Source organism: Pteronotus mesoamericanus, unplaced genomic scaffold (assembly GCF_021234165.1).
Source record: "Pteronotus mesoamericanus isolate MK-2021 breed Mesoamerican mustached bat unplaced genomic scaffold, CSHL_Meso_final contig_98, whole genome shotgun sequence".
NCBI classification, from domain to species: Eukaryota; Metazoa; Chordata; class Mammalia; order Chiroptera; family Mormoopidae; genus Pteronotus; species Pteronotus mesoamericanus.
Genome location: NW_026555295.1, coordinates 7,249,865 through 7,274,327, shown reverse-complemented (window position 1 = coordinate 7,274,327; position 24,463 = coordinate 7,249,865). Strand labels below are relative to the sequence as shown.

At 35.1% G+C, this 24,463-nt stretch overlaps 1 protein-coding gene and 1 pseudogene across 1 annotated transcript in view; one reads left to right on the top strand and one right to left on the bottom strand.

Moving 5' to 3' along the window:
- Window positions 1–24,463, bottom strand: part of WDPCP (WD repeat containing planar cell polarity effector) — a 357,672-nt gene that overhangs the window by 249,597 nt on the left and 83,612 nt on the right. The window contains exons 2-6 of the mRNA XM_054586899.1: window positions 11,318–11,402; window positions 8,454–8,501; window positions 7,594–7,644; window positions 5,975–6,045; window positions 5,653–5,712 (exon numbers count right to left, since the gene is read on the bottom strand). Of these exons, the coding sequence (XP_054442874.1) occupies window positions 5,653–5,712; window positions 5,975–6,045; window positions 7,594–7,644; window positions 8,454–8,501; window positions 11,318–11,378 (291 nt within the window). The 5' untranslated portion in view covers window positions 11,379–11,402. The remainder of the gene's footprint in view (window positions 1–5,652; window positions 5,713–5,974; window positions 6,046–7,593; window positions 7,645–8,453; window positions 8,502–11,317; window positions 11,403–24,463) is intronic.
- On the top strand, window positions 21,317–21,891 carry LOC129081374 (homeobox protein Hox-D8-like; annotated as a pseudogene).

Genomic DNA, 24,463 nt, shown 5'->3' with positions numbered 1-24,463 from the left:
GATAGAGAATTTCCTAAAAGGTATCATAATCTCTGTTTCCCTGGGTACATTTATTCATTTTAAGTATATTTTATTGATGGTGCAATTACAGTTGTCCCAATTTTTCCCTTTTGCCCCTCTCCACCTGGTACCCCCATTCCCTCCAGCAATCCCCCACCTTAATTCATGTTCAGGGGTTGTGCATAAAAGTTCTTTGGCTTCTCCATTTCCTATACTATTCTTAACATCCTCCTGTCTATTTTGTAGCTCCAATTATGCTTCTTAAACCTTGCATCTTTTGCCCCATCTTCTGCCTTGCCACTCCCTGCTGACAACCCTCCATGTGATCTCCATTTCTATGATTCTGTTCCTATTCTGGTTGTTTGCTTATTTTGTTTTTGAGTTTGTTTTCTTCTATATTCAGTTGCTGATAATTGTGAGTTTGTTGTCATTCTACTGTTCATAGTTTTGATCTTTTTCTTAAATAAGTCCCTTTAACATTTCATATAATAAGGGCTTGGTGATGATGAACTCCTTTAGCTTTATCTTGTCTGGGAAGCACTTTAACTGCCCCTCCATTCTAAATGATAGCTTTGTAGGATAGAATAATCTTGGTTGTAGGTCCTTGGCTTTTCATCACTTTGAATATTTCTTGCCAGTCCCTTCTTGCCTGCAAAGTTTCTTTTGAGAAATCAGCTGACCATCTTACGGGAACTCCTTTGTAAGTAACTCTCTGCTTTTCTCTTGTTGCTTTTAAGATTCTCTATCTTTAACTTTAGGCATTTTAATTATGGTGTGTCTTACTGTGGTCCTCTTTGAGTCAAACTTGTTTGGGACTCTCTGTGCTTCCTGGACTTGTATGTCTATTTCCTTCACCAAATTAGGGCAGTTTTCTTTCATTGTATTTTCAAATAAGTTTTCAATTTCTTGCTTTTCATCTTCTCCTTCCAGCATCCCTATGGTTCAGATGTTGGCACGTTTGGAGATGTCCCAGAGTCTTCTGATTCTCTCCTCATTTTTTTGAATTCTTGTTTCTTCATTCTCTACCGGTTGACTGTTTGTTTCTTCCTTGTGTTCCAAATCGTTGATGTGAACCCCAGCTTCCTTCCCTTCACTGTTGATTCCCTATGGATTTTTCTTTATTTCATTTAGTGTAACCTTCATTTCCTCCCTTATGTGTTTGCTGTAATGAGTGAGATCTCTAAGCATCCCGATCACCAGTGTTTTGAACTCTGCACCTGCTGGGTTGGCTATTTCCATTTCACTTAGTTCTTTTTCTGGAGTTTTGATCTTTCGTTTGGGCCATTTTTCTTTGTCTCTTCAATTTGGCATCCTCCCTGTATTTGTTTCTATGTATCGGGTAGAGCTGCTTTGACTCTATCTTGGTGCACCTGATACATAATAAGGGGCGGAAGTTTTAGGCATTTGCCAGGGTGAGGCAATCCACTTTGGCACTTTGTGGTGCTGTATGTGGGGAGGGGTCTGAGAGGGAACAATGCTACTTTTTCTGCTCTTGCCTGGTTTCTAGTCACTTCCCACATACAACTGGCGCCCTTCTAGTTGCTGCCCTTGTGCTGAATCCCAGAGCAGGTGGGTTTGCATGCAGTTCCTTTAAATGAACTCCCTTGAGAGACTGGCAGTTTCTTCTGCCACCCCAACCTCTACTGGCTTTTACAACCAGAAATTATGAGGCTTTAATTCCCCAGCTCTGGAACTCTGGGCTGCGTGGTCTGCCCTGGGGCTGGAATGGCTAGCTCCCTAGGTGTCCTTCCCGGTTTTCATCTGTCACAGGTGAATGTGGGACCATTCTTCTGGAGGCTGGTGGTTGCCGTTGTCACTGCCTCACTTCTACTATCTTCAAATCCAGAAAAACCTCTAGATTGGTGTTTCCAGAAAATACTTATTCTGTATCATTTGTTCTTTATACAAACTCCTTCTGGTTTTCATGTTTTATCCTACATTGTACCACCAGGCTAATTTCTGCACTACACTCTTACTCTCTTTTTACTCAGTGTCATACAACTTAGCACTCGTTAATGTCCTAGTGATTCCATGTGTTTGTTTTCCTTGACTAGATATGCTGGGGACTCAACTTGCACCTTATAGTTCCTCGGTATTTCCCACAACGACAGCAGTCGATGAAGTCTGTGTGATCAGTTTTGTATAAATAACATACAATTACTAATAGTTATAACTTTAAAACCACATTTGTCCATTATTATTCTATGAGGAAATCAAATGGATTTTCATACAATTTGATGAAAGGAGGGATCAGGTAATGATGCTATCCATTCTACAACTGACAAGGTTGTGATAAAAGGTTTCATAAGGTCACAATTTATCTGTGACATGCTTCAAAAATAATTTATACTTTACATAACCTTTTTTAAGTAATTCATGACAAGAATTAAAAAAGGAAAATATCTTCTCCTGGCATTTTAAACTTGAACATGGAAATGTAAAATTGTTATAAAAACGAAATCAGAATACAGTTGACTATATAGTATGTACTTTTATGGTTAACTGTATATGTATAATTCAAATAATTTATTCTAAAATCAATATAGGTGAAGTTATATCTATCTTAATGATTATACTGCTTTTAACTGTCTGCAAATACGAGTGTTAAAGTGGTATAAATTTAATAGTCTTAATGCTAAAAATATTATTTCCTAAAAATAGTTTGTTAAATGGTTTAAGAAATTCAAAGCAGGAAATTATTAAACACTTTCTCATCACAAAATCATTTCAGGAGACTAAAAAACAATGAGAAATATATTTGATTACTAATAAAACTAAACTCTAAATTACACTTCACACTTTTAAACTAGGAATAGGCATAGTCTATAAAACTAACTTCAAAAGACAATTTTCATTCAAAACATCTATAGGTAAGTCTTTAGGGGTGTCCAACCCATGGTCTGCGGGCCACATCCAGCACAGGATGGCTATGAACGTAGCCCAACACAAAATTGTAAATTTACTTAAAACCCTTTTTTTGTTCATCAGTTTTCATTAATGTTTGTGTATTTAATGTGTGGACCAAAACAACCCTTCTTCTTCCAGTTGGCCCAGGGACACCAAAAGGTTGGACACCCCGTCTTAAATATTCTGAATTCGTAAGTGGAGAGAATTACTTTTAAAGTATTACAATATATGGGTCATTAGATCAACAACATGAACTAAGCTCTGGTAATGATGACAACCTATAAAACTCATTATTCATCAGAGGGAAAATCCAAGCTCAGACTGCATATTCTGAAGTCCTTTATGTTGTTGCAGTTGCCTTCCTGATTTCTAAACCATTGACTTTCTGGAGAAATAAAGATCCCTTAAGAAGAAGACAACAATACAAATTCTAAATTTAATAAATCCTAAATTTGCCATGGCTGGGGCGGGCAGTGGGGAGATTTATATTAGTTGAGGAGGAGCCACAATCAAAGACTGAAGTTCAACTAAGTACCAATACTGAGAAACTTTTTGCACTCTTTTTCTAAAGGTTAGAGAACATTATATTATGATCAACTGGTACTATTTTAGAGATAAATATATGGGGGAAGTTACAAATAGAAATTTAGGCACATGTTATCTTTAGAGCCACCACGCTGGGGGATGCACAAAAGAGGGCCCTGAAGAGAGCTTGTGGAAGTGGTTTATTTATTTTGCAACTAAGAAAGGGTTAAGGGGATCCTTCTAAATTTTAGCTTGTGCACCAAATTTTTAATTTACTGTGACATTAGAGATCTTTAGGAAAAAACAGATATACCTATTTTTAGAAGACCTAGCTAACAGTCCTGTCTAGAAACTGAGGAAGTGAATTGATAATGTTAAGTGGTCTCTCAATGGTCCTAAAGATGTGGGGACTAACTCAGACCTGTGAGCAGGTTGGAGGTAAAGTTAGTTTGTTAAAATATACCACATCGGGAATGTGCTGGTAAGTAAAAGATCTACTTTAGGAATATCTTCTTGATCATAGAAATCAAGTACAAAATATGACAGGACATAAAAAATAGTAAATTCCACTGGAAATTAAAAGCAGACGCATTTGTATAACAGCTTAAGAAAACAGTATTGTCAGGTCACTGTAAATTACAAAAAGAATTTTGTATATATTTTATCATGCAAATTCCTTTTTTGCATTGAATAATTCACTAGTGAGGGGCATTCCTCTCCTTTCTCCCCCATTTCCCCCACATATATATACACACAAACTTGCTTATTAAATTAAAATGCAATAAAGTCTACTTAAAAAGGATTGCCTTTTTGGGATGCTCCACTGCATATTTTAAGATGCCTGACATGTTCCGACTTACCCAGTGCGATTGTAAGGGTGGAGGCAATGAGACACACCTCATACTATAGGTGGTAGGCATGCCCTCCAGTCAAATAATTTTGTGCTTGCTTTTAAGGTGAGTAATGGTATTGAGAAGTACAATTTGAGCTGCACTAACTTTAAAGCTTTCTGTGGCAAATATGTATTCAAGTTTTAAAGTCTGATTAAAACTTTTATGAAAACAAATTATGAATTTTTAAATAATGCCGTTCTTTTCAATAGTATCCTAAGTTGAATTTAAAAAGTATTGTGGTTCTAAAAATATCAAATAGTCTTTGGAAAGTGATAATTTATGACAGTTGAGGAGGTAACTAAATAGTTATCTTCATGAATAAAGGTACACAAGTTTTAACAAAAAATAAGGTGAAACAAGAGTCCATTAAATGACAAACAAAATCAGTCACATTATAACAAGAATTTAAATTGACACAGTATATTCAATTCCATAAAACAGTCATAATTATTAGTATGACTGATGTAACTTCAATTACATGTATCAGTAGAATATGACTAATGGTTCTTTCTGTCACAAGCAAGTAAATTTTTCTACACAAAGAGTATTTTTTAAGTCTATCAGCAAAGATGAGGCATTTATCCATTATTTTGTGATCAGTGGACACTAATTGTTATGATTATGTCCTAAATCTAGTTTCATTCAACAAATAACTCCTTGTCTAGGTCCTAACTGTGCTGTACAATAGAAATTTCTGTGATGGAAATGTTCTGTATCTAGACTGTCCATATTACTAACATGTGACTAATGAACACTTAAAATGTGGGTAGTATAATTGAGGAACTGAATTTTTAATTTTATTAAATTTTAATTAAGTTTATACTTAAATAGCCACAGGTCACTCAAGGCTACCATGTTAAGCAGCACAGCTTAGCAGCTTCAAAGAGTAAGAGCAAATGTCTTATTATGTTAGGTCTAACTCTAGTCTGTTTGTTGATTTCCATAAGCATGGCATTCACAAATGTTTGAGTGGTATGCCAAAAAAAGCCTTCCCCTATGGTTTTGTCTTCATTCAAAAATATGATTAAATCTATGCCAGTAAATATCTAGTACAACATTCGGACAACACCAAATAAAAAATACCATCTGAAAACATTTTTATTAGTGCTTACAGTGTGTCAGTACAGCTACCCTGATTAATGAGGTAACCTGGTGGCCTATGTCAATCTGTCTAATGTTAGTTCTAGAATGACTAGAATTCAAACTATGAAATATCCACTCCTAAAAAGTTTTTGTCCATTACCTATCATAACACAAGAATACCAATTACCGCATAGTTTTCAGCTCCATTGGTTAAACACTGCGAAAGCACGTCAAACCATTTTACCTGACAGACATATTTGTTCTTCCATTTGCTCAGCACACACTGACTGTTTTGCATCAGCTCCTGAAGGAAACAGAAAAAGAGAGAGTGCAGTTGGCTATGCACACTGTCGTTATCAGTTAAAGTGCCTCTGATTTGCAAGCAAAAAAAAAAAAAAAAAAGTCAGCATGCCACACAAAGATGCAACTGTTTTTAAAACTCCTCACTGGACAAAAGCAAAGCTATCATCACCAGGAGAGTTGATCCTTTATGAAAATTAAAGCTGTTGAGAGATGTTTTAAAACAGATTTGTTTGTTGCCATTTTTGAAACTTTTGGAAAGATACCTCCAACTCTTTGAGTGAGTCTCGAAGTTTTTCTGGGCGTCTGTTTTTGAGAGTCCACGGATAATCTCGTGCTGGCAAATAAAACATGTACTACAGTTAGTTAAACATGACTTAAAAAGGAAACTCTTCTTAGCAGTGTTCCTAAGGAAGATTAAAATAAAACACCTCCTTAATTGAGAGGAAGTGGGCTTCATTTCCATCATCAAATGACAGCCTTTTGAAAGGCTTTGTCATTGGAACAGAATTTTTACCACAAAACAATCTCCCTGATCATAATTTTATGATGACAACCAACAAGGCTTGGAGAATCCCTGGGAAAGTTTCCTAAGCCTGTGAACCTAGTATTTAAAGGTAAATGACCCACTCTATAACAAAAAATAACATTTTCATATAAATAATGAAATGTTCAATCCAAAAAAATTTCAAAATTCCACAAGTAGACTTCTCAGACCTGAAAATTCCTAGTGAGTAAATATAGTGAGGAAAGAAGTAAAATACAAAAAATGATGCACAGAAAAATAAATTTTAAACTAAGCAATACAGTATCACATATTAAGACTAAGGAAAAAATTTAGAAAAATCCAAGTTTTAACAAATTATGTACTAATAGTTCCCTTTTTTATGTTAAATAATACTCTTTCAAATCTACACCACAATTCAATAATGATAAAACTTTGTTGTGTTTTAAATACTTTTAATTAAAACATAAAATTATTTAGTAGTCTCAACATTAGCCTAAATCAAACTAAAAATAGTTTTGTTTAAAAAATTAACAAGATGCTAAATTGATTATAATATCTATTTCATCACAATAATGAATTAATCTATGAATTCTCTTAATTTAAATGAGTTCTATATATGTGTGTGTGTGTTTTGTGTGTATATACATATATAGTATTAATACACAGACATTAAAATTTTATAGCATAATTGCTATATATCTTATTTCAGCAAATTAATTTTATTTTATAAACAAAATTTATGTTAGAGCATATAAGCAAATTTTAAAACCTATGTTACAGCTACTAATACAGTATTTTTAAAAATGAAATACCATTTAAAACAAGAGAGCAATTAGGATTTTTCAGCTCTACCTATATTCCAAACAAAATGTAAACTATATTTAAGCCATTAAAACCATATTACATTGTAGCAATATTACATTAACATATTTATATATTTTAGAACAGAAGACTAAAGAGAATAAAATGCAAATACTGATCATTACAAATCTTATTTTCTTAAAATAGGTAAAACAATGATTTAGGCATAGGACAAATAATAAAATGTCCTCAGAATTTAAGCATGATACACTTATTTTAAATATACTGAATAATATAAATATTCTTTATGAATATTTATAAGAAAGTTTGTTTATATAAGCATAAAAAAACTGGATAGAGATTTCAATGCTCTAAATTAGAAATGCCTAACAAATACAATTCTTACTCATATGTTTATATACCTAAACAATGGAAATTTATAATTATAAGAAATTTAGAAGGAATAAAATTTCTTACTCATGCAGAAAGCTTAAAATATTTTTTAAAACTGAATCTTCAAGGATATTAAAATTCCAGTTTCATAATAATTTCATAAACTATATAAAGTAAGCTTACATTCTGCCAGCTTCTGCTTTTCTTCTAAGTTACCATGCTCTGTTGCTGATACTGTGGTAGAGAGTTGGAAGGAAGGAAAAAAAAGTAGAAATTATTTTTTATTATAACATATTTTTATATGCACATAGATCTTGTATTATTATACACATCATTGAGATTAATAAATTATGCTAAACTTTTTTAAAAGCAATGGAAAACAATGCCATAATTTGGATGTTTTCATTTCATAGAGTTATTTCCTAAATTTGCAGTGAAAAGCCTTATGTAAGCACAACAGGTGGGCTGATATCCTGAGCTTGCAGTCTCATCAGATATGGAAGGGAACTGCAACTGAGCCCAGAACAGAAGCTGTTTCAGTCTGTCATCAGAACCATGAAGTCAGCCTATGAACCATCAAGCTAAGCACACAAGATGCCTACACAAGCCCCACTTCAACAGAGACCAAAACAGGAAGTAACTCTAGCTAGAAAGACCTTTTGGCCCATCAAAAACTTATGGGATTAACAGGATTAATCAGATAAAGAAAATTGATCATTCACTCAGAAATGTCTATTTCAGATACCAGGTGAGGATCCGGCACAACCCACGCATTAACAATGCCCTCTACTGGGATGCTGATAAATAAATGTGAATAGACTGTCCAGCTATCAGTCTGATCAGCAGTAAAATGAAAATTTTCATGTTCTTTTCCAGCATTTTATCAATATTGCTTTATTTTATATAGAATAGGTATCAACCCCAGCATTTCTCTGAAGAACTGAAGTGACTTTTCTTCAGTCTGTAATTTATTTAATGGTCAGTATCATACAGTTTAGAATATTTAGTTTATAAAAATTAGCTGAGCAGAACAGATACTTTACCTGGTTGATCGGTCTTGTCATAATACTGGTATATACCAATATCTCTATCTATAGAAAGGAAGAAATAACATTAGATTATGGTAAAAAGTTCTGGAGAATAAGAAGCCAAACCAGATTATATGGCAGGGAGGACAAAAACAGTCTCTTTATGTTACTAGAAATAAAATGATTTAAAAATATCTAGACATGGGTTTACGTATTATAGGGATAATAGAAAGTTTGTCAATCTAATTAGAAAACATTTACACAAAACTAGAATGCCATGAGGAAAGGAATAGTAAAGAACTGACATCAAGGGAAGACTACCTCTTCTCTTTCACACTTCCTCTGATATTTTTCACAGGGTGCTACCAAAAGGGAACTGCCACTATGTAATGCCAAATGAAATCAGTGGGTGGAAGAAAATTGCCCTAACTGTTGAATTCTGAGCTGTGGCTTTCTTTTCTCCTATTTAGCTCAAGACTGGTAGGGTGTTTGGTGGGGAATCTGTAGGAAAGAAAGAAAGAAAGGATTAGAGTAAGGTATGGATAAATTATCTGAAGCTGTTTAGACTATGAAAACCCTCCAAACCCATTCAAAGTCAGATGCTCTGACAGGACTGAAAAAGAAGCAACGCTAGGATTCCTAGATGTTGAGAGTGATTTAATCAAAAGATCTGTTCTTACAGTTTAATTACAGGATAACAAAATAACTGTGATCATTTTCTTCCTATCTGTGGATAGTGAAATTTTTCTTTGAAGTAACATTTGTTTCCTTTCATGCAAAGTAACTCTAGTTACTAACAAAAGGATAGAACTATAAGTGGAAGCAGTACAGGCTGCCCCCTAGTGACCGCTTCAAACTGAACGATGAAACTTCAAAATGTATTACACCTAAAATTAACTTTTTAAATATAGTTTTCAAAAACAGTCAATCATGTATACTTAATGAAGCTCTATTTTATTCATTATGCTACTAACTGGAAATATAAAGAATGCATTTTAGTTCTATTAGACTAAAAATACCTAATAAGAAGTGATTGGGAAAGGTCATAAGTAGGGATCCTAAGACACTGCTAATATTTCATTTCTTCATCTGGGTGATAATTTTATTAATGTGTTCACTTTAGACAGTTCAAAGACAGTTAAAAACAGGTCCTTATAATTTTTATACTTTTAAATACATGTTATACTTTTATAGTACTCCATCATTCCATGCATCCAAATATTTACAACTCTGTATTAGCACTACGAAGAACATAAGGGCCCTGAATTCTGTGCACAAGTCTGACCTGAAGTGGGGTGTCACAATCCAAGCAGGATAAGGAGGGATCCACATTAGGAGACTTCCCAACATGGGATGTCAGAGTCTAAGCTGGATAAGAAAGATGTACACGCAGAGAGTTGGCCTGACATTCTGTGTTAGAACCCTAGCAGGGTGAGAAGGATATTCACATGGGACAGTGGCCCAGTGTGGGGTGCTACAGGCTGAACAAAGTGAGAACATCCACAAATGGCAGGAGCCCAACATGGTGTGTCAGAGTTCATGTGGGTGAGGGCATCCATTCAGCAGACAGAGTGGCCTCAGAGACAGGAGACTGATTGCATACAATGTGATTGATTAAGTTAAGTAAATAAAGATACAGGAGCCCCAGCTCTCCCACCATCTGCAAAAAGATGTATTCTGTACAAATACAGAAAGGGATAAAATTAGAATGAACACTGTTAGATTAGAACTGGAGGTACCAATGTGAATTCATAGGGTTTTTTTTTTAAGATCTTATTTATTTATTTTTAGAGAGAGGGGAAGGAAGGGAGGAAGAGAGGGAAACATCGATGTATGACAGATATATTAATCAGTTGCCTCTTACTCGCCCCCAACTGGGGACGTGGCCCAGAATCCAGGCATGTGCCCTAAGTGGGTATCAAATCAGAGACCTTTCAGCTCACAGGCCAGCACTTAATCCACTGAGCTACACCAGCCAGGACATGGGTTGTTGTTTTTTTTGTTTGTTTTTAATCTGCACCCGAGGACATGTTTATTAATTTGAGAGAGAGAGGAAGCGGGGAGAGAGGGCAGGAGTCAGGGAGGGAGAGGAAGAGAAAGAGAGGGACAGCGGTGGGGAGGGAGTGGTGGACATCGATTGCTTGCCTTCCATATGCACCCTGACCAGGGATAAAACAGCAACCTAGGTATGTACCCTGACTGGGAATTGAACCCACAACCTTTTGGTGTAAGGGATGACACCCCAACCAACTGAACAATCTAGCCAGAGCTGAACTCATGGTTTTCAATATAAAGAGAGAGATATAAAAGTAACTGTGGTTATAAATGTGAGTGTATACATACATATATATATATTCTCTAAGCTCTGCCCGCCAAGGGGGCCTGGGAGCAAAGAACACACGCAAAGCACACCTTGCATTGTTAGAACACACTTCTATTATTCCTCCCTCCACAAAAAAATGTGAAATGCAAAGAATATGAATATAATTAATTGTATGTCTTAGCTGTATGTTTGAAATATTATTTTAATAACAAACAGAAATGCCTTTGCCATTATCTAGCTCACAAATACTTATGAATATAAATCAGTTATTATGAACAAAAAACTCCAGCAAAAATTGAACATGTATGTATTTTAGGAGGAAAAAATATTAGGCCAATAAGATTAGTTTTCACAACAGAAAATCTAACTCAAGATGAAAAATAAGTTAATCAGAGTAACTAAAAGGAATTATTTTCCTTAGCCAACTTTTCACTAAGTAAAAAGAAACTAATGCAACTTCAGCTAGAGAATCTAGGCTCTAACCTTTGTTAGTATTTATTTATAATGTTGTAACTTGTATTTGAAAAATATTGAAATTAATCCAGAGCTCATTTACCCGCAATGTGTAAGGTATTCTTCAAAGACCACAGGTGCAGTTCAGTCAAGCAGAAAGACATCTGATGGCAGAAGGAATCGCTGTCCTGTTTAAAATAATTAAAAAGATGTGCCAATTAATTATCTCCTATTGCCAATAAAACCAAGATCCCTTAAAAATAACAGAAGCATTTGCCACTACTGATATTTAAGATATGGTTCATTAAAATAAACATTTTCATATATCTTTGGTTAGCCATCCAGGAATAAAGTCCAGAAAAAGGAAAAATACGCTTCTTTTCCTATACTTACTATTGTCATCATACTGAGAAATGTGGTAAGAAGAATATATGAGTTTTCAATGACGTCTTTGGTTTTTAAGAGTCTGAGTATCTTTAGAATTATTTAGTATTTAGGCATTTTTAAAAACATTTTTAAGGGAAGGGCACATCTGTTAGCTAGTTCTTAGGTACAAACACATTTTGTGGAATGTTTTTAATGTACAAAGCACATATTACAATCTCTCACAAACAGGCTAATTAAAATAAAATTTTCAAGGTAAATAACATAGGGGTACTATAAGAAACACATTTATTTAGAAGTAAACTATGTGAAAACACATTAGCGTTCAGGTTACTTTGTTATTGTACTCCAACTGCATTAAAAAATGGAACAATAAATAATAAGAACAAAAAATGTACATCCTGAATTTCCTTCCAGTTTCAGTAGCATGGATTAGTGATGGATATTACTGATACTTTTTTAAAAATCAAGGAGAACGTAATCACTTTGGACTGATTTGAAGACGACCAATCTGAATCAGAAAAAAGCAAACATTTTATAAATATTTAAAAAGAATTTATATAACCTTCAAATATCTGCTTGTAAATACATATAGTACCATAGTCTGTGTATATTTTACTACATATTAGAAATACATGTAGTAAACTACCAATACTTTCTTTTTTAGAGATCATAAAAGAATTGTTCTTTCCAATAAACTTCTGAATAATAAAAGAAGCTTAAAAATATTTTAAGACATCTTTTAGATGAAGAAAGAAGCCCTTGGCTTCTTTAACTTTAGCAGTGACAAAAAAATATTTTCTATACTATTCATACCAGTGATAATCCAAAATAATTTCAGACATTAGCACAAAATTCTTGGGCATTTCTTCATCTTTACATTTGACCTCAATGCACTTATAATCATCAAGAAACTTGAACGTTCAATTAATAAGACACACTGTGCTAATTATTAAAATAGCAAAGTGAGCAATGTAGCAGCATAAATAAGAAGGGTCTGAACCAACCTGGAAGAGTGGGCCTCAAGAAAGGTACAGAGAAGTTTTGAAATGTTAGAACCTTAAAGAAGTATTATATTCTAACAACTGTATGATGATGATAACAGATAATACTAAGTACCTACCTCATGACAAACATTGTTCTATACATTTGATATAGAACAATGTATTGATATGTATTAATTCATTTAATTCTCATAGCTACTCTTTGAATTAGCACCATCATTACTTCTATAATGAGGAAACAAAGCACAGATAGGTCACATAGCCAGAAGGTAATGGAGACAGGCTTTGAATCTAAGCAGACTGGCTCCAGAGTCTGAGCTCACAACCACAGCACTCTCCCTCATCTGGCTCTACAGAGGTATGGGAGGGAGAGTGTGCAGTCCTTTGAGTAAAAGAAAGACAAGTCCCAGGGATGGTGGTAGATCAAGACACATGATGAAAAGTGACAGACAAATTAAGTTGAAAAGGGTAGAAATAAAGAGGCTATATATAATAATAATAGTAAGTTTTGAGTTGATACGAAGTCATCCTTTTCCTTATACTAAAGTGCCTTAGAAGTTAGAGATAAAACAAAGGCTCTTTCAGTCCCCAGATCTGCTCTCCTCTAACCAGAAGCTAGCTGCCACTGTACACAGGCAGGGGGTAAGAGAGCAAGTGGACTGTATTACTATGAAAGAGGACACAGTTCCTTATTAGCAGGAAACAGGGAAAAAGAGATATTAAACAACTTAAAATTTTTCATTTCAGCTGAGTATTACCTTTCATAGTTGTCACCTATGACTCTAATGAGCCTACTGTTACCAAAAATATTTCTGAAGCTTGGTTCTTAGGAAATGTTTTAAACAGTTTTATGAGGCTCTTTTCAGAATTATTACATTATAGTTATGCTTAAACTAAAATACTTCCTATATGAAAATATGTAAACTGTACATTTTCATTGGGATTGGTAAAGCCTAGATGCTTATTTAGTCAGTTCATTAAGTAAATATTTATTTTGCATTTATTAAGCTTGGTGTGTAGATTCAAGACTCTAAGAGGCTGATCTCTTATTCTATTCAATAACTTCTCAGCTTACTAGCTAACTTGGACAAATTACTTATCTTCTCTAAGTTCTCCCAGCTATAAAATCGGTATAACGATGTACCTACCTCAGAATTGTATTAAGGGTACCATTATTCAGTTTACTTTATTGTTGCTGTTTTTGGTGCTGCTGCTATTATTACTCAATATGTCTAGCACTATGTACATTTATATGGAAAAAATGAAAATGTATTAAATATGATCTCTCATTTTATATACTTATTTCACAATGTGAAATGAATGAATAACTACTAAGTACAATAGGATTTTTATTAAGGAAAAACATCTGTAGGTGGAGAAGTTTCTACATAAAAGGAAGTATTTGAATTGGGACATGCAAATGGGTTTATATTTCAATGGGATAGTAAAGAAAGGAAGTAATGAAACAGGTGCAGACTTCCTCCAATATTCAGCATCAAAAGTCGCAACTTCTAGACTATACTAAAAAATAAAAACTCACATTAATCAATGTAATGCTTATTCAAATACCAATAATTAGAATTTATGACAATTTTGGCAAAGACGAAGCTGAAGTTTAGCTGTTAGTAGCTACATAAAAAGATTTTATCATGCAAATTAAATACAGATAAAGTTTTATAAGTGAAACCAAAAGGGCAATACCTTTATTTACATTCAAAAGAAGACTTCACATGAAATTATATATTTCAGTTTATGTCAATTCAATAATAAAGAAGTGGTCAAAACTTTCCCGATAACAGAAATGAAAAGTGAAGAATAATTTTCTTTGTAATCCACGTGGGCTATTTCTAAGAGGCAGGAATGCTTTTAACTAGAATACCCATAGGTCTATTATCCATATCTTTACTAAATTTTAAAATTCTAAACCACTCAAAAATCATGCAGTTTGGGGGGAAATAAGCAAAATGAGGTCCATGGAGAGCTTCAAATGTCAAGTGCAAAGTCCTTGACCCTCTGTATCTGGACATAAGGGGAAATCCTGAGAATAGTATAGTGTAGAGTCTATAATTTGTACTTGCCTTCCTGCTTAAGACCTAAAAATTCACATCTGGTTCCAATGTAGGTGAGAAAAATGTACAGGCTAGTTATCAAAATGTCTGATGTACAAAAAACACTGTACTACTTCCCACTAAAAAGTAAAGGACAAAACAGGGAGAGAGATATTTTACTTTACAAAGAACTTTATGGCCCCAGAGGGAATATTTTGTTAGTGGACCTCAGAATAGTGGACTCATTGAGAGTGGTGTTATTCAGTCAAAATGGGATCCACACTCAGCAAAAGTAGACATGGTAGCCAAGGAGTAACCTATACACCTGAAGAAATAGCGACAATAATCAGTTGATAAAGCAAGCCTCCAATGCTCTAAATTTTCTTTGCAGCCACTTACCCTGGGCTCCAGCAGAGAGAAGGCAGAGTGGAATGGAGACACTAGAGGAGAGTCTGGGGTTGGTAGCTCTGGGGAGAGAACTGAAAGAACAGTCCCAAGGATCCCTGTGCTGAATCATTCCCCACACAACAGAGCATTCCACTCTGAATGGAACCAGCCTGAGGGGAAGCAGTAGCCCTGTCGCAGGAATCACGTTGCCCTACCCTGTGGTGCTTAAGCCAGGCTGCTGATTATAGCTTGAGGATATATCACAGATTAAGTTTAACTACTAAGGCAGAACTCTGGGAGTTCTATGAGACTTTGGCTGACCCTCTCTGAGACCTGGTGCATCTGATAAAAGCTGAACTTGGTGTGTAGCCTGATTCTTTCTGTACACAAACAGGCTCAGCAGAGGGAGCCACGTATTGTGGATCACTAATAGCTTCAAACAGATTGACCAGGGCAAATCACAAGCAGCATCTGACAAAGGCCTACACCAGAGTCTTTGCAGATCTATCTAATACATAGAAACAAACACAAAGCAGCAGCCAAAAAGGGGAAGACAAACAGACCCCAAATGAAAGAACAAGAGAATTGTCCAGAAGAGCTAGATGAAATGGAGGAAAGCAATTTATTAGAGAGTTTAGAGTAATGATTATAAGGATACTCAACAGAATGAAAAAAGACATAGAAACCATAAAAGAAGACCAGTCAGAAATAAAGAATGCAATATCTGAAATAACTAATACTCTGGAAGGAATAACAGTAGGTTAGATGAAGCAGAGGATCAAATCAGTGATTTGGAAGACAAGGTAGGAAAAAACACCCAAGAAAAGGACGGGGGGAAAAGAATTTAAAAAAAAATGAGAGCTTAAGAAACATTTTGGACAATAGGAAGCATAACAACATCCGCATTGTGGAAATAGCAGAAGGAGAAGAGAGCGATAAAGGGATCGAGAACCTATTTGAAGAAAAAACAAGCAAAAACTTCCTTAATCTAGTGAAGTAAAAAGACACACTAGTCCAGGAAGTCAGAGAGTCCCAAACAAGTTAGACCCAAAGAGTCCTACACTGAGACACATCATAATTAACATGACAAGGCTTAAAGACAAGGGGAGAATCCTAAGAACCAGAAGAGAAAGGTAGGTAGTTACCTACAAGGAAGTACCAATTAGACTGTCATCTGATTACTCAACAGAAACATTTCAGGCCAGAAGGGAGCAGCATCAAAGACTCAAGGTGATGAAAAACAAGGACCTACAACCAAGGCCACTTTACCCAGACAGGCTATCATTTAAAATTGAAGGAGAAATAAGGCACTGCCCAAACAAGAAAAAGCTAAAGGAGTTTGTTAACACCAAATCAGTACCATAACAAATGGTAAAAGGCTTGCTTTAAGAATAAGAGAAAGAAAAAGAAAAAAACGGAAGAAAAGTCTAACAAAAAAATGGCACTATATACATATCTATCAATAATCACCTTAAATATAAATGGCTTAAATACTCCAACCAAAAGACATAGGGTAGCTGAATGGGTAAGAACACAAAACTCACCCCTGCTGCTGTTGCTCAGTGGTTTGAGTGCCAGCCTGCAAACTAAAATTTTGCTGGTTCAATTCCCAGTCAGGGCACATGCCTGGGTTGTGGGCCAGGTCCCCACTTAGAGATGTGCAAGAGGCAACCAATTGATGTATCTCTTGCACATTAATGTTTCTCTCTCTCTATTTCTCCCTCCCTTCCCACCTCTGAAAATAAATAAAACCTAAATTAAAAAAATACAAGACCCATATATATGCTGCCCCCAAGAGACCCATCTCAGATAGAAATATACACACAGACTAAGAATAAAGGGATGGAAGAAGATATTTCATACAAATGGAAAGGAACAAAAATCTGGGGTAGCGGTACTTATATCTGACGAAACAGACTTTAACACCAAGACTATAGTAAGTAACAGAGAAAGAGTACTTAATGATAAAGGGAACAATCAAAAAAGAAGATACAACCCTAGTTAACATTAACACACCCAATATAGGAGCACCTAAATATGTGAAGCAAACCTTAATAGACATAAAGGGAGATATGGACAAAAATACAGTCACAGTCAGGGGTTTTACCACCCTATTGACTTCAATGGATAGATCTTCCAGGCAGAAAATCTAGTCTCGTTTAAGTAGAGAGCAGCCTTAAACAAGCACTAGTATCAAATGGATTTAATTGATATCTTCAGATATTTTACCCCAAAGCAACAAAATATACATACTTTTCAAGTGCAAATGGAATGTTTTCTAGGATAGACCACATGTTAAGACGCAAAACAAGTCTCAATAAATTTAACACTGAAATCATATCAAACATCTTCTCTGACCACAATGCTATGACACTAGAATCATTCAGAAGAACACTGAAAAACATGCAAAGACATGGAAGCTAAATAACATGTTACTAAACAATGAAAGGTTCAACAATACGACCAAGGAAGAAATCCAAAGATGTGTTGAAATAAATGAAAATGAGGATATAACAATCCAAAAACTGTGGGACATTGGGAAAGCAATCCTAAGAAGGAAATGCATACTATTACAGGCCTATCAAAAGAAAAAAGAAAAAGAAAAAGAAAGAAAAGAAAAAAGCTCAGGTAAACAACCTAACTTCGCACTTAAAGGAACTTGAAAGAGAACAGAAAACAAAGCCCAAAGTGAGTAGAAGGAAGGAAATAATAAAGATCAGAGCAGAAATAAAGGAGATAGAGTCTTCAAGAAGATACAAAAGATCAATGATGCCAAGAGCTGGTTCTCTGAAAAGATAAACAAAATTGACAAACTTTTTACCAGACTCATCAAGAAAACAAGAGAAAGGACTCAAATAAATAAAATAAGAAATGAAAGAGAAATAATAACTGATGCCAAAGAAATACAAGGGATTGTAAGAAAATATTATTAACAACTATATGCCAACCAACTGACAACCTGGATAAAATGGATAAATTCCTAGAAACATACAATGCTCCAAAACTAAGTCAGGAAGAATCAGAGAATCTGAATAGACAGATTACACCTAGTGAAATTGAAGCAGGAATCAAAACCTGCCCCCCCCCCAAAAAAAAAACCCTGGACAGGGTGGCTTCACAGGTAAATTTTACTACACATTCCAAGAAGAACTAACACCTCTCCTTCTCAAACTATTTCATAAAATTCAAGAAGAGAGAAAGCTCCCAAACTCTTTTTACATGGTCAGCATTATCTAAATTCCAAAACCAGATAAATCCACTACAAAGAAAGAAAATTATATGCCAATATCCCTAATGAACATAAGTGCTAAAGTCCTCAATAAAATATTAGCAAACTAAATATAGCATGCACTAAAAAGACCATACACCACGATCAAGTAGGATTTATTCCAAGAATGGAAGGCTGGTACAACATTTGCAAGTCAATAAATGTAATTCACCACATAAACAAAATAAATGATAAAAACCACATAATCATATCTATAGATGAAGAAACAGCTTTTGATAAAATCCAGTACCGCTTTATGATCAAAACTCTCAGCAAAGTGGGAACAGTGGGGACATATCTAAACATAATAAATGCCATATATAACACACCCACTGCTAGCATCATACTCAACAGGCAAAAATTACAAGCATTTTCCCTTAATATCAGCAACAAGACAGGGATGTCTGCCTTCACCTCCCTTATTCAACATAGTACTGGAATCCTAGCCACAGCAATCAGACAAGAAGAAGAAATAAAAGGCAACCAAACTGGAAAGAAATAAGTAAAACTGTTATTATTTGCAGAAGGCATGGTATTGTAAATGGAGAACTCCAAAGATTCCACCAAGATACTAGAACTGATAAATGAATTCAGCAAAGTAGAGGAATACAAAATTAATATGCAGAGATCAGTTGCATTTTTATATGCCAATAATAAACTAACAGAAAGGGAAATTGAGAAAGCAATTCCATTTGCAATTGTTACAAAAAGAATAAAATACCTAGGAATAAACCTAACTAAGGATGTAAAAGACCTGTACTTGAAAAATTATAAGACACTGAAGAAAGAAATAGAAGACGATACAAATAAGTGGAAGCACATACCATGTACATGGATAAGAGGAATTAACATCATATAATGTCCATGCTACCAAAAGTAATCTATAGATTCCACACAATTCATATCAAGATTCCAATGACATATTTCACAGAACTAAAACAAATATTTAAAAACTTTATATGGAACCACAAAAGACCTTGCATAGCAACAGTATTCCTGAGAAAGAAGAACAAAGTTGGAGGAATCTCCCTACCTAATGTGAAACTATAGGGCCATAGTAATCAAAACAGCATGGTACAGGCATAAAAACAGATAATAGATCAATGGGCCAGAAAAGAGAGCTCAGAAATAAACCCACACCTTTATAGTCACTTAATATTAGACAGAGGAAGGAAGCACATACAATGGGTTAAAGATAGTTTATTCAATAAACAGTGTTGGGAAACTTGAACAGATATGTATATATAAATGAAACTAGATCATCTTCTTAAATCACACACAAGAATAAATTCAAAATGGATCGAAGACTTAAATGTTAGACTGAAACCATATAAATCCTAGAAGAAAACATAAGCAGTAAAATCTCAGACACTGCTTGCAAAAATCTTTTTATTGGATATATCTCCCCAGGAAGAAAACAAAAGAAAAAATAAATAAATGGGACTTCATCAAACAAAAAAGTCTTTACGCAGCAAAGGAAATTGTCAACAAAATAAAAAGACAACCCACAGAATGGGAGAACATATTCGCTGATACATCCGATAAGGGATTAATATCCAAAATTTACAAAGTACTTACAAAACTCAACATCAAAAACACACACCGCCCAATTTAAAAAATGGGCAAAGGACCTGAATAGACACTTCTTCAAAGAGGACACACAGATGGCCAATGGACATATGAAAAGATGTTCAATGTCACGAGTCATCAGAGAAATGGAAATTAAACCACAATGAGACATCATCTCACACCTGTCAGAATGGCTATCATCAATAAATCAACAAAAAACAAGAGCTGGCAAGGATGTGGAGAAAGGGGAACACTCTTGTGCTGTTGGTGGGAATGCAGATTGGTGCAGCCACTGTGGAAAGCAGTATGAAGATACCTCAAAAAGTTAAGAATGGATCTGCCTTTTGATTCAGTAACCCCGTTCTGGAAACATATCCAAAAGAACCCAAAACACTAATCTGAAGGAACATAAGCACCCCTATGATCATTGCAGCATTATTTACAATTAAAAAGATATGGAAGCAGCCCAAGAGTCCATCAAAAGATGAGTGGATAAAACAACTACGGAACGTTTACACAATGGAATACTACTTGGCTATAAAAACGGTAAATTTTCTTTAACCTTTTCAACAGTATGGATGGATCTGGAGAACATTATGCTAAGTGAAATAAGCCAGTCAGGAAAAGACAAATTCCATCGATTTCGCTCATATGTGGAATTTAATGAATGATCTGAACGAGGAAATTGGGGATGGACTCATAGATGGAGAAAAGGATGACAGCTAGGGGCGGGGGTAGGTTGGGGGTAGGGGGACTGAGTAGAAAGGAAAAAGGACTCATAGTCATGGACAACAGTGTGCTGATTGCTGGGGAGAGAGGGTATAAAGGGACTAAGTGGGAAAAAAATACAATAAAGATTACATTAATTTAAAAAAAAAAAAAAAACACACCTAACAAGTAGTAGGTACAGCAAGTGAGAAGAAAATGGCAATGTTCATTAATGACTGGACTTGTTTATGAACACATGACAGCTATGGACTCCACAAAACAGGTGTAATTAAGGAGAAGGCCTTGCAGGGGTTATGCATTATCACGTGCAAAAGATAATAATGTGGCTTATTCATCCTTCTCTTTCCGTGAACTTCAAATATCTGCTAGTAAGACCATACAAAAGAGAACTGATAAGAGTACATAAAACAAATTTGTAAAAATCTAGAATAACCAGGTGGACATGGTGGGAGGGGACCAAATCACTATCCTTTTCTTTTTCCCTCTCTTGTTTCAATGCTGCCTTGTAGCTCTATGACAATAGCCCTTCTAGCTTCCTGCACAGACCCTCCTCCACAACTTGCACAGAGCAGTGCCAACCTTCCCTGCCCCTCCCATGATCCTCCCTGCAGCACACAGGGTTCCTTCAAGCAGTCGCACCACCCCCCTAGCAGACTTCTGTGCCCTGTACCGATCACCTTTACACACCTGGCTAGGCTGCTGCAGTAGAGGCAATGAATCCTGGCCAGGACTACTTTCATTATGGCTGGGGATTCCAGTCCCAGCTAACCAAGTCCTACCCATTCCACCTCCTCAGCGGCTACTCCGGCCCTGTGTGTTTCCCCTGTGGTGGGCTAACCACAGGGAGGCTGCAAAGCTTTAGGAATATAGGATAACTTACAGAGACAGCCAATTTTTATGACCTAGCAAGAGGCTTAGCTAATACAATATCATGACTGTAAATCATCTAGTGGTAACATTGGTGAGGACTAAGGCCACTTAAATCAGAGGTCCTCTCTTTTGCAAATAGTGTCCTGGATGAGACCATAGCCTACCGTCTTTCCCAAATGCTAGACCTGGAAAAGGAATTCCTTTTTAATCTCTATTGACCAGAAATAGAATTGAGGTTTCCCATACCGTCGCCCTCACCAAGAAGCAGGTCAGCATTTGGTTTCAGAATAGTAAAATGAAATGGGAAAAGGATAACAACAAAGCCAAATTCCTGGTATCCCAACAGGAGGTGAAGGATGGGGAAACTAAAAAAGCCCAAGAACTGGAGGAAGAAAGAACTGAAGGCCCTTCAAATTAACAACTACTTTAAAAATTTTATTATATACTTTTAAAGTTAATGCTCAATATATGCTGGTTTACACCATCTATTTTTTTTTGTTGGAAGGACTCTACCTGTGTTTCAAGCTACTTTCATATCATTGCTCTTGAGATCTCTGCACTTGAGAGGGATTTGAGTGTTAAAAGTTTCTAAAAAAAAGTTTCTAACATCACGTAGAAGCAGCCCTTGAGCTGACCTATGTAAGGGCAATTTGACACTAACCTTGCAGCAATATTTTTATAATGGTAGCTCTTGATGTCTCAGCTAGTGATTTTGTTCAACAATGAAAACTTACTAATAATTACCACTAAATAATTGAATATAAAAGACTTCATTAATCAAATAAATATACTTGAAAATTTTAAATCTTTGTTTTATAGTGAGTAAATTTAGATAACTATTAATTTTTTAAAATAATGCCATGTAATATTTACTTTGATTAAAATGTAATATTTACATATTTTTCTTTCTGCTTTTACTAATGGTACTGGTGCCTTTTGTTTACTTCTAAAATGTTTCTTGATGTAAATGTAGTATCTCTGGGAAAAGTCTAGGCCAAATATTTGGAAAGCACATGTTAACTGAAGAGTGTGTGTTTAGTCCAGATTCTGCAGTGTCCTTTAATTTGGGGAAATTATTTGGGCAGTGACAAAAGATTCAGGGAAATAACAAAGTTGACATTTAATCATTTTTCTGTAGTCTATACCATTTATGGCAACTTAATCATCTAGAGTGAATTAAAAGCTAATTATAACATTTTCCTTCATTAATTTTTCACTCTAGCAAGTCACTTTGTGGAATCCCTCCCCTTTCTAAACTTCCTTTCCTTTACAACTGCATTTGATATGAACTAGAATTCCTAGGTCCCAATACAGTGGCCACTACTGTGGGTTTTTTTTTTTGGAGGGGAGGTCAATCCTACTGTTGATAGTAAAAGTGGCACCAGGTGCTAGACTCCTGGAGTTAGACCATATCTTGGTTCAACAACCTTGGTACTTGAGTTCTGGCTAAGAAAGAATTCAGAGCCAAGACTCAAACTATAAGAGAAAGTTTATTTAGAAAGTTACAGAGGTAGAAAAGAAAAAGTGAGCTGTTAAAGAAATGGGCTCAGGAAAAAAAGTTACAGAGGCAAAAGAAGGGCCCTTAGAGTTTAGGAGAAAGAGATACACAAGGAAAACATGCCTGGGGTAAGGGAAGAGGGGTTGGGAAAAGGTGAGAGTATGCTCCATAGAGTCACTCAACATCCTTCTTAGCCCTCAAGATGTCTTGCTTTCTCCACAGTGTGCAGTTTGTTTGTTTTTTTAAAAATGCAGACCTTTAAACATCTTGCATCTTACTCAAGAATGCCAGCAGTTGAAAAGAATTTTCTTGTTTGAAGAATATGCCTGGAGGAGGTAGTCAAGACTGAACTTGTATTATTCAAATATTGTATTAGTGCATAAATAGTTGTTTTGAAAGGAGGGGGAAAGGGAATTTCAGAAGAATGCTAGATTCTGCATCCTGGGACAAGTGTGTAAAGCTGAGAAATACTGCCCCATTCAGTGCCCTTGTGTATTTCTCAGGGGATAAAACCCAATGTACTTGACTTAGAACTAGAACAAAGTAGTTTTATAGGGGGAAAATGAATGAAAGAATGAATTAATTAAAAATACAGCAAACTGTCTTAATATTGAGCACTGAATAGGAAAAGGAATTATCCAAATGAAAGGAATAGCAGTTGGAAGAACCAAAACAAAAATTGACCATAATTTTTAATTTATTTTAAAATATCTTTTTAACTTTACAACTTTCTGATATTTTCATTTTATAAGGTAGTTGATGACAGGCTCAGATGTCTCTGAAGGCCATTCTGAATACAAACTTCAGGGTCCAAGCAAGAATAAGCAGCATGACTTAAATTGAGCTTGACCTAAATCTAGATATTTTTTATTGTGTGTGTTAAGGGTAAGGGGCAGGCAGAATCTATGACAGCCCAAACTTTTGGGACACAGAAATGAGAGGATTATAGAGAGCTCATTATAATAAATTAATATTTATTTGCTTTAAGAATAATTATTACCATATACACTAAATTTAAAGTAGAATGCAAAGTAAACAGTTGTACTAAGATGCTGTGACTTGTTGTACTTCTCATATTTTGAAGAATAAAAACTATATTTTAGAGACAAAGATTAACTTGCCACTAAATAATTCTTCAAAGTACTTGCCTTTCCTGATTTCTGAAGTCAGCTATTTTTAACTGCTTTGGGAAGAATAGGAAGCTTGAGGAAAAATAAGACCCTAATATAAAACATGATGGGAAAGAAATAATTAACAAAGAGAAGACATTGGTGTAGTTTAATAAAAGTAAGTGATACCATGACACCAAGAAGACATTTAAGACAAAGGTGTACTAGCAAAATACCTCAAATAGCCTAAGGGAATATCTTCGGCATGAATTTAGAACATATACTTGCTATTGATTATCAAGAGATGTTCTAAAGAACATTTATTCGTCAGTCTAAAATGTACAAAAAAGATAAACAAAGAGCATGAATTTAAGATAAACCCC